This window comes from Acartia tonsa, chromosome 8 (assembly GCF_053477335.1).
Source record: "Acartia tonsa isolate MP-2025a chromosome 8, ASM5347733v1, whole genome shotgun sequence".
Classification (NCBI taxonomy): Eukaryota; Metazoa; Arthropoda; class Copepoda; order Calanoida; family Acartiidae; genus Acartia; species Acartia tonsa.
In genome coordinates this window covers 22,967,298-22,977,821 of record NC_137267.1, presented here as the reverse complement: position 1 = coordinate 22,977,821, position 10,524 = coordinate 22,967,298, and the positions used below count along the sequence as shown (strand labels likewise).

The 10,524-nt window shown below is 31.1% G+C and overlaps 1 protein-coding gene across 1 annotated transcript; it reads right to left on the bottom strand.

Moving 5' to 3' along the window:
- Positions 1-4,344: 4,344 nt before the first annotated feature.
- On the bottom strand, positions 4,345-9,347 carry LOC145326316 (uncharacterized). Its single transcript, XM_080169605.1, has 8 exons — positions 9,225-9,347; positions 8,546-8,665; positions 7,975-8,082; positions 7,101-7,137; positions 6,628-6,696; positions 5,732-5,802; positions 5,270-5,341; positions 4,345-4,796 (listed from the first exon to the last, which is right to left on the bottom strand). Exons 1-8 carry the CDS (start codon positions 9,261-9,263, stop codon positions 4,674-4,676), a joined length of 639 nt encoding a protein of 212 aa, XP_080025731.1. The 5' UTR covers positions 9,264-9,347; the 3' UTR covers positions 4,345-4,673.
- Positions 9,348-10,524: the final 1,177 nt, after the last annotated feature.

Sequence of the window (10,524 nt, the reverse complement as noted above, 5' to 3'; positions counted from 1 at the left end):
TTAGAGAGGTCCCATTGTACTAACAGACAAAGTGACACTCCCATTTAGACATCCTGTTACTTTTATATAAGGAGAAACGAATATATGAATTGTTACTTTCAATAGATAGATAGTGAAGTTTAAGTTTTAAAAAGAAAACTAAAAATTTATATAGTTGGAGAAAATATTTTGTGTTGTATCTTTTTAGATATCCTTTCCGGTAAAATTTTTTTTTGAGATAATTGTTTTTGTGGTTAAATTTTTGTGTTATATAACAATCAAGATATTTGCTTAAACCACAGAGGGAGTGGACATTGGACTGGAAATTATACTGGTTCTATAATCTCTAATTTGTTGGCTTAAAATCTTTGAATATTATTAAAAAATATTGATTGGATGTTACATGCTTAACATACAGACTGAAAGCTTTAAAAATTTTCATTAAAAATTGTGTAAAATTAAAGTTAGAAGAACACTTTAGATTATAAGTACTAAGGCATTTAAAAAAGGTTTTAGTAGGATTATAATCAATGTTACAATGTGTTTTGTGCAAAAAAATTGGTGGCAGCTAGGAGTAAAAAAAATTACAGTAAAGGTTGCATAGTTGTGTAATTTAAAAAGAAATTTTGTAAATCTAACATTCAAAATAAGCGGCAAAAAAACTTTATGAGGGGTGGGGGAGTATTTAAAGAAATATAGAAACTACTTCAAAATATATCACAATATAAATCTTGATCTTAGCTACATTAACAAAAACAAAAAATATTGTTGCATATTCTGTGTTTTTTAGTTTTCTTTTTTTCTGATATAATATTATTATTATTTAGTTTAATAAATTATTTAATTTGTTTAATTAAATGTTTAAATCAAATATTCATAGATTTTTAATTAATAGTATTAATTTTTTCCTTATTTTTTTTGCATCAAAGGGGTAGTTGCAAGAATTGCATTTAAACTTGAATTTAGTGAGCTGCATATTATTTATGTTCAATAGTTTATGTAGAGGACATACATTTGAAATAATTTCAATTTTCTACCAGGTAGTTTTAAAAATATCAAGACTTGAAAATCATATCATGACTAGTTCAGTGGTGCCTATTGATTGTTTTTCATTTTATTACAGAATTATATATGTTAGATAGTATTTTGTAACTTATGCTTGCCATCAAACTTTAATTATGCACTTTATGCAATTATCCCTTTAGATATTATTTTTTGATTTGTAATCATTTCCAATTAGTTTACCTATTGTCAAAAATTGATTTAACTCAAAATTTTAGAATTACTTCAATGTCAGGTTGTTAATTTTTTTTAGTCTGGTGTTGAAGTGGTTTTGAAAATCTTAAAACTACATCATAATTTATTTTTAAATTGTTGATGAACATTTTTTGATGCAGTTACCACACAAACAAAGAAATGAGAAACCAAGAAAGAGACAACTTTCAATAGAATAACTTAATTAAAAGATTGTTACATAAGTACAAAATCTTTTATGATAGTTACTTCTGTTGACCCATTTGCACAACTAGAACAACCAGAATCTTTGGAAGAGTACCATCACTTAATTTTATAGTTTTATATTTTTTTGTGTAAAAGTTATTCAATTTTGTAAAATTTATTGCTTTTAAAATCAAAATATCAAAATTATTATTTGTCTGAATAAAGAGTATGACTAACTGTCATTAAGAGTCAGATTAGAGTATGACTATTTTTCACTTGAATTCAGATTAGAGTATGACTGTTTGTCATCAAATATCAGATTAGAGTATGACTGTTTGTCATCAAATATCAGAATAGAGTATGACTGTTTGTCATCAAATGTCAGATTAGAGAATGACTGTTTGTCATCAAATGTCAGATTAGAGTATGACTGTTTGTCAATGAAAGTCAGATTAGAGCATGACTGTTTGTCATCAAAAGTCAGGTTAGAGTATGACTGTTTGTCACTAAAAGTCAGTTAAGAGTATGACCATTTGTCATCAAATTTCAGATTAGAGTATGACTGTTTTTCATCAAAAGTCAGGTTAGAGTATGACTGTTTGTCATCAAATGTCAGATTAGAGTATGACTGTTTGTCATCAAATGTCAGATTAGAGTATGACTGTTTGTCATCAAATGTCAGATTAGAGTATGACTGTTTGTCACTAAAAGTCAGTTAAGAGTATGACTGTTTGTCATCAAATGTCAGATTAGAGTATGACTGTTTGTCATCAAATGTCAGATTAGAGTATGACTGTTTGTCATCAAATGTCAGATTAGAGTATGACTGTTTGTCATCAAATGTCAGATTAGAGTATGACTGTTTGTCACTAAAAGTCAGTTAAGAGTATGACTGTTTGTCATCAAATGTCAGATTAGAGTATGAATGTTTGTCATCAAATGTCAGATTAGAGTATGACTGTTTGTCATCAAATGTCAGATTAGAGTATGACTGTTTGTCATCAAATGTCAGATTAGAGTATGACTGTTTGTCATCAAATGTCAGATTAGAGTATGACTGTTTGTCATCAAATGTCAGATTAGAGTATGACTGTTTGTCAATGAAAGTCAGATTAGAGTATGACTGTTTGTCATCAAAAGTCAGGTTAGAGTATGACTGTTTGTCATCAAATGTCAGATTAGAGTATGACTGTTTGTCATCAAATGTCAGATTAGAGTATGACTGTTTTTCATCAAATGTCAGATTACAGTATGACTGTTTGTCATCAAATGTCAGATTAGAGTATGACTGTTTGTCATGAAATGTCAGATTACAGTATGACTGTTTGTCATCAAATGTCAGGTTAGAGTATGACTGTTTGTCATCAATTGTCAGATTAGAGTATGACTGTTTGTCATCAAATGTCAGGTTAGAGTATGACTGTTTGTCATCAAATGTCAGATAAGGGATTAACTGGGCAAATTTTGAGGGTCAATTTAATCACAGATTACGATCTTAATCACCTGAACTTTGCTCACATTGAGTCAGATTCGTCAGATTATAATCTGAAATCCCCCCTGACAGATTAAAAATTTGGCGGCAAATCCTGAGTAATCTGAGTTTTAGTACCTTTTTGCGCAAAAACACAGGTTTCGTCAGATTACAATCTGACGAAATGTAATCAAATGTCAGAGTTGATTGATGAGGGGCGGGCAGATTAAAACCTGAGGAAAACCTGTCAAAACTCAGATTAGACAAGGTTTTATCACTACTTGTCAGATTTAAAAACTACTAGGGTATTATTCTGTAAACTTTTATTTACTCATAAAAAATATTACACTTTTTTATTTGCACATAAAGAATATTACTTTTTTTTATTTAATATAAAAAATACAAAAAACACAAAACAAGAAAACTTACATCCATTGCACACAAAATGTATAATGTATCATAGTAGACCAAAAAACTTAATGTTAAAATTACTGCTAGTGGGGGTGGTGGTTACTCCCTTTTTTGTTAATATAGAAAACTCTAAGACAATCTTCTTTTTCACTTCACAATGGGACAGAAACAGGATTAAAGTATAGTTTTGCAGGTCCCCGCAGGCTAGGAACAATACATTACAAAAGCTAAATTAGATTCAAATTATACCTTGATTAACATACAACAACATACACTATAAAAAGTTTGTTTATGTTGTTTGTCAGGAAAGCTAAGACATATGGAACAGATTTTCAAGGGAAAAAATAGAATAATAAAATTTTATGCTACTATTGTTTGTTTTAATTTCTTTGTCATAGTTTTTTTAGAATTAATGACACCATGCAATGTATTAATGGCATGTTATTTACATATTTCATGTTTCATAGTTTACTTTTTATGCTACCATAAATTTTGTTGTATCTAGATTCTGGATATTTTAATTTTAAAAGCGAAGCTTATTTACCATTAGGATCAGTCAGTCTGTACGTTCGTACATAACGGAAAACTCTTATCGATAATTAAGGCATGTTAGAATTGTCCTTTCGATTTCAAACTTTGCATGCTGATTCCAGTAACCGTTTGGTACGATTTAGAAAGCGTGGCATCTCTAGAATTGTTATCAGAAAGTCTGAACCTCCATTATAGGCTTATTTTTTAACTATTTTTACATCAAACTTAATATGATACTATCATATTTATATGATTTATGGAACAAGATACAACATTTGAGCGAAGCATCTCCATAATCTTAAAAATGTAATATGTCATCAAACAGTATTCTGAAATCTGAAATTTTGCGACAAGTTTATATTAACTTTTGTATATATTCTGATTTTAGGTTTTAAGGCTCTACAAGTGTTAATGTTCGTTTGTTCTACCGTCTGATTTGAGAGCTTTCCAGACGTACGTTAATAAAAGAGTTTCTGCGCTATTTACAAATACACTAGAATTAAATTAAAATCTTAAATTTTGTAAATTTATTTAATCTGAAGATGACAAAGATTTAAGAAAGCATAAAATTGGATTAGTAGCTATTCAAATCATTTAACAAAACAGGATTTTAAATTAATGACCACAAGCAAAAATAATCACGGGACAAATTGAAATAAGCAAGCGAATTAGACAATGGACGATATATTTATATACATCCCCGTTGTTGATATACAAAACTACCCCTTATGAAAAGTTTATAACCAACCGTTCAAAACTTATAAAAGTTTTTTTTTGTAAACGATGAAGATAAGTTTGTTAAAACCACGAGTACCATGTAATTTACATTCTAATGTAAAGTTTACAAAGCACCAATATCGTCTTCAACATCAATGCCAAGCTTCTCTTTGATTTGACTTGCTACGCAGATGGCCATCATGCGGGGCTTCAGGCAGTTGAACAACACCTTCACCTTCTCTTCAACCTACAAGACATATATGCAATAAATAAAGAATTGCTACGCTGTTCCGTTCGTACAAAAACATAAATTGACGTGTTATTCAATATTAAGAATATGTATTTTTTCCTACTTGAAAATAATAGTAAATTAAATGGAGATCAGGGAGGGAGGGGACATTGGTCTGCAAATTAAACTGGTCCAAAAAGTTATATAAACAGCTTCTCTTGCTTCATATCTATACTTTGGGATTTCTTTTGTAAAACTATCAATTTCCAAACATTCCCAAAAATAATGATAATCTATAGGAGGGGTAATTTGTTTATCATAATGAGGGACGTGTGTAAATCAGTTTTATTGCTCTATCCCTTAAGAGTCTATCTTGAAATACGTGGAAAATTGTCAGTAATACGATGCTATAAATGATTTTTCAGGCTGATAACCGGCTTTATTCCTGCGGATATTAATTTGTATCGAAGCCATACTGGAATATTACTTACTGTTTGAAGTCCACAAGACTGAGATAGGTTGATACATTCAGCTACCTTCTCTGAGATCTTGCCTTTCACTTCCTAAATGTAAATAATATGAAAATAATAAATTGGAAAGGCTAACATCAATGTTCATATTTACAATGAGATATTTACTAAAACAAAATTAAGCATAAATGAATATTAACATCCCAAGTCTAATCATGGAAAAACATTAAATGATCAGTTTACCCAGGGAGGGAGGGGACATTGGAATGTTTAATATACTGATACCCAAAGTTTTCTAATAACGTTTTCTTATGCGTTGCCTTAACAACTTAATTGAATTCTGATTGGTTGATTCATTAGTTGAGTTTCCAAACATTTCAACCACTAATGTAATCTACAAAAGGGGTAATTTTGTGTTTCATCATTGGGAATGTACATCAATTTGTCGGCCATTGTCTTATCCCTTTAGATCCCTGGTTTTACCTCATCTTTGATAATAACAGATTGGTTGATCATATTCTTGACTCCCTCATTGTTGATATCGCTTCTATCCTCTAAAAGTAAACGCGCGGCATTAGCGTAATTGGTCGGGGAGTTTTAGGGTTCGGGCCAGGACATCTCTTCGCGTCATACTAGAGACTTTAAGATGGTACCTACTGCTGCTATATAAAACGCGTGACTTAATAATAAAAGTGAATGCTTTGGCCCATAAAAAAGCGCAACCCATTACCATGTACAGTTACGACTTCCAGACTAAGGTCATGCAATCAAAAGGTTGGTTGTCTATTTATAAGAATTATTAGTATTTATAAGAAAAACATATTTGGATGAACAAGATTGGTTGGCGCTATCACACAAAGTAGAATCATCGTAGAGTGCATAAAAAAAATGACAATGTCATACAATACAAAGTATAATTGATAGGCCAGAATAAATTGTAATTGACCAATGGTAAAATCTATACTGGCCTCTCATTGTTCACTTTTATTGTATGACGTCATTTTTTGGCGACACTTAAGCTGTTTCCACAAAGTTCTCTTGTTCCTTGTTTTGAAATAAATATAAAATAAAAGGGAAAGTGGGGCTAATTGTGTATATTACATTTGGTCAGGTTAGGTAACCCCTCATTATTTTTAATCTACTTTAAAAGGAGGGGAGGGGCAAGGGCGTCAAATGGGGGGGGGGTAAAGTTGTGATTAACGGTAATTACCCACCTCAAAAAAAAATTAAAAAGCATGGACGTCTTTCTATATAATGTAAAGATTATCCCCCCCCCCAAAAAAAAAAGCTTAAACGCCCTAGGGGTGGGTGTGGGGGGGGGGGGGCAGTGCTTGACAAGGTACTTTGTGTGAATTTAATTTTTCTAAATATTGTTGAACCTGTAACAATGCCAAGAGTCTTTGCAACACATCTCATTATTTCTCCTCTCTTCTCTCTAGTTTCCTTCACTGAATTAAAATCATTATTTAAAGCGAAGCTTCGCTACGTTTACAGTCTGTACGTCTGCCCATCCGTAACAGATAGCTATCATCATTAATTTAGGCATTCTTCCGTAACTATTCTTTGGGATTCCTTTCACTATAAGGTACAATTTAGAAAGTGTAGTCACTCTATAATAAATAATAAAAAAGTAACTATTTTATATCAATCATATATTGTATTTGAGAAATTATGAGAGAGATTAATCTAAATAATTATTAACTTTATTGTAAATAGACATTTGCTATGTAATAAGATAAGATAAATAAATTTGCACGGGAAAATGATTGTAAAATAATTGAGCTGAAATATATAATCTGAAATTTGATCTGAAAAGTTCTAAAACTGTCTTAAAAGTTGATGTTTAAGTTACCTCTTTTAATAATGGCAGCTTTTTTCTCTTCAGAATCCTAAACAGAAAAAAAAAACGTTCAAATTCTAACATTTTAATAAAAGGGAGGAGGGGGCGTTGAAAACTTACCCTTCTTCCTCATATATTTTGTGTGTTCAAGCTAGAAGGCTTAAACTAATTGACTTTTTAAATAGAGTAATAGAGACATGTGGGAATCAGACTTTTTAAAAATTGCATAAAATTTACTTTGTCCGTTGGACTTTCGGTCATGCTTCAAAAGACATAAATACCGCCTTAAATTTTTCATTTATAAAGGTTCGTGATTTGTATGATTTATTGTCTATTATCTCTCTATTTTTTATCTGACAACTGAACATCTGCTCTATAACTCACGCTGTTTATTTGTACATTCATCATTTTTTTGTGCTTCGCTACTTACGAATGTTGTCTACCTTATTTATGTTTCTTTCCATTTAAAAAAAAAATGGCTAGAAAACAACAAATGGTTTTGAAAATTAAGATATCTAAAGAAAGTGTTCTAACTTTTATTAATTTTTAAAATCCATTCGTGACGAGCTCCAAAAGTTCCACGTTTTGATTCAACGGGGTTCAACAAAATAGATTTTTTCAATAATAGCTCAACAGAATTCAAAAAGTAAGGTGTTAAATTAAAGATCTTACTATTTTTGTTCACAATGGCAATTTTCTTCTTTTTTTTGTTGCGTCTTGGAACCTTAAAACCAACTTAATTTTTGAAAAACTTAAATTGCTTTAAAAATAAGGGGTCTACAAAAAAAACCCGATTGATTTTCTAAATTCTATGGATCATTTTACATCTACTACTTACTAAAAGCACGGAGACGTTCTTTGTCTCTAAAGTAAAAGCAATACTTACAGCTTGAAGGATTTTGATAATATTTTCCGGATCAAGTTCTTGTTGGTCGCCAGCACACTTTATTATTGCTTCCTTTTGCTTCTCATCATCATAACATCTGGACTTTACCTAAAATAAATAAAAACAAAAATCGTATTGTTAGTAGCGAGACTGCTCTATAATTCATCTTGTTTGTCCGTCCATAAGTATCTCAGTCATTTTGTCCATAGCGTGATTTTTTCGGCTACTATTTAAGTGAAGACATCTTTATCATGTACGATGCGGTGCGCATCTAGTTTATACATTGTTTTTTTTTCTTATGTCAATTGTTCAAGCTTATTTTTATTTTAAATTTTTCTCCCATTTTTTTGTACTTTGCTAATTATGGATAGGTAGCTGAAATTTTCAGTGAAGATTTCTATGGCCTGTGCGCATCGACTCTATTCATTGTCTTTGTCTATTGTCTCTTGTTTTTCTAACTGATTAGATTATTTGCTCTACAGCTCATTTGTCTGTTTGTCCATCTATAGTTTTTTGTATGCTTCACTACTTGTTTTGTCATCCTTGTTCATAATTGAATTTGATTGCTTACCTTTTTGGTAATTCTCCTCAGCTTCATAACATCCTCAACAACTCCATCAGCAAATTTATCAGAAAGTTTGTTAAAGAATGAGACAAAACTGCCATCCTGGGGGGTGGGAACACACAGTACCTGAATTTATATGTCAGATAATTTAATCAACAAGTAGGAGGCTATTAAAAGCTTCTCTGTAATGGAGAACTCAATCGGTTTAGTAGTATAAGACTACTAGAAAAGACTTGCACCTAGGGCCTCTGTATAATTATATACAAAAGGGTGAGAGGAGTAAGAAAAATACACCAATACCATTTTAAAATTTTATTTGAAATAAAATAGACTAAATCCAACCCAGTAAAGATCCAGAAAATGTAGAATTTAATCGGTTTAGTTGCTAGCAAGATTTTAACAAACAAACAAAACAATATAACCAGTTGAAGGTGAGATTACCCAATAAATTTTTTAATAAAAAAAATTGGGGGAGGGTTCGATATTTTTGGGTAGGGGGTGTCTATCTCCCTAAAAAATGATTTTAGTAGTTAAAAACACCACAGGACTGAATATCTTACGATTCAGACAGACGTTGTTCTAATAATAATCTAATATGAAAATAGATATACGATGAAAAATTTCCATTTGCAAAATATCTTATATTATGACGTTACACAGATCTTATAGAACAGAAAATAGTTACCTGAGCTAGGCAAAGAGAAAGAACCACGGTGAACTTCATGTTGATTGAAACTGATGAAAATTTGACCGTGTACAACCTATTTATATACGCAAAGATTTCAAAAATCGGGGAAACAGAAAGACATGTTAAAATTTAATTCATTAGATGTTGTTACTAGAGGTTTCTAGGGCACTTAAGCAAGATCTTTCAGTACACAGTGACGAACATACAGAAATACAAACATTATGTTACTTTTATTAAACTAAAATGGCCGCAACTTCCTTGTTTTTTGGTGGATTTTAAAATATGGAGATTGTTGTTAACCTATCTTGATGCTGCTAAGACATTTAATTTAAAAAAAATATTGAACCTGATTTTGATACACCTCTGTAATAATCTATGTCTGGACATACAGTTTTCATTGTGAGGCTATCCTAGAATTAAATTTGTCTGCTGATCAGTCCCTCCACCAGCCTGTCAGTTCGTAACGCTATGGTAGAAATATTATAATTTGGGCGTTTATTTAACATAACCTTTTCCAAAGATCATCCAGTTTATAACTTACTTAATTCTCCGACCTGTCGGTAATATTTGTATATAAAGATTTGGAAGATGGTAAAAGTCCCTCCACAGATTATGACGTCATACGATAGAATAGCCAATGAGAGGCCAGTGGTAAAATTTATGCTGGCCTCTCATTGGTTATTCTATCGTATGACGTCATAATCTGTGGAGGGACTTTTACCATCTTCAAAGATTTGTCAAAGCCTTTTCTCTCTTTCTTTTCCTTATCTTTAAATATCTGCTGTATAACTCACTTTGATCATTAGTTCATCCATGATATTGATGTTGCCATCCTTGTTACAAGTAGCCTTATTTAAGAATTCTGTTCCATGTCTTTTCTTTTTCATAATAATAAAAATTTCCCCCTTTTTGCTAGACTGGAGAATTTTCTTCCCCCATTCGATTGGAAACAATTTTTCAGCAATTCTGAGATTGTTATATGACCCCGCCCCCTCTTCTAAGTTTTGTCAGCATGAAAGATGTATGTGTGTATCGTCAATAAAATTAGAAGCAAAACATCTCTAAATGACTAAAAGAATATGCTATGCTTTTTCAGGGACGTTCAACAGTAGTCTAGAAGTATGAATAATATGTATATCAGATATGAAATTCCTGATTCTCTTATATAAATTAGTCTAGCAGTTATTAAGACTTTTTGATACATATAATAGACATCCTAGTTCTTCTAAATGCATATTTTTGGAATTGGTGTTGGGGAGGGTTGTTATGGGATGAAAATATTTTCAATGGGATATTA

What these genes read in the sequence shown, in the direction of transcription:
- LOC145326316 (XM_080169605.1), bottom strand. Translation starts at nt 9,263, where the DNA reads ATGAAGTTCACCGTGGTTCTTTCTCTTTGCCTAGCTCAG. An exon ending in TTATCAAAATCCTTCAAGCT is followed by an intron (nt 7,138 to 7,974) that starts GTAAGTATTGCT and finishes TTTTCTGTTTAG; the next exon opens with GATTCTGAAGAGAAAAAAGC. An exon ending in AGTCTTGTGGACTTCAAACA is followed by an intron (nt 4,797 to 5,269) that starts GTAAGTAATATT and finishes TATGTCTTGTAG; the next exon opens with GTTGAAGAGAAGGTGAAGGT.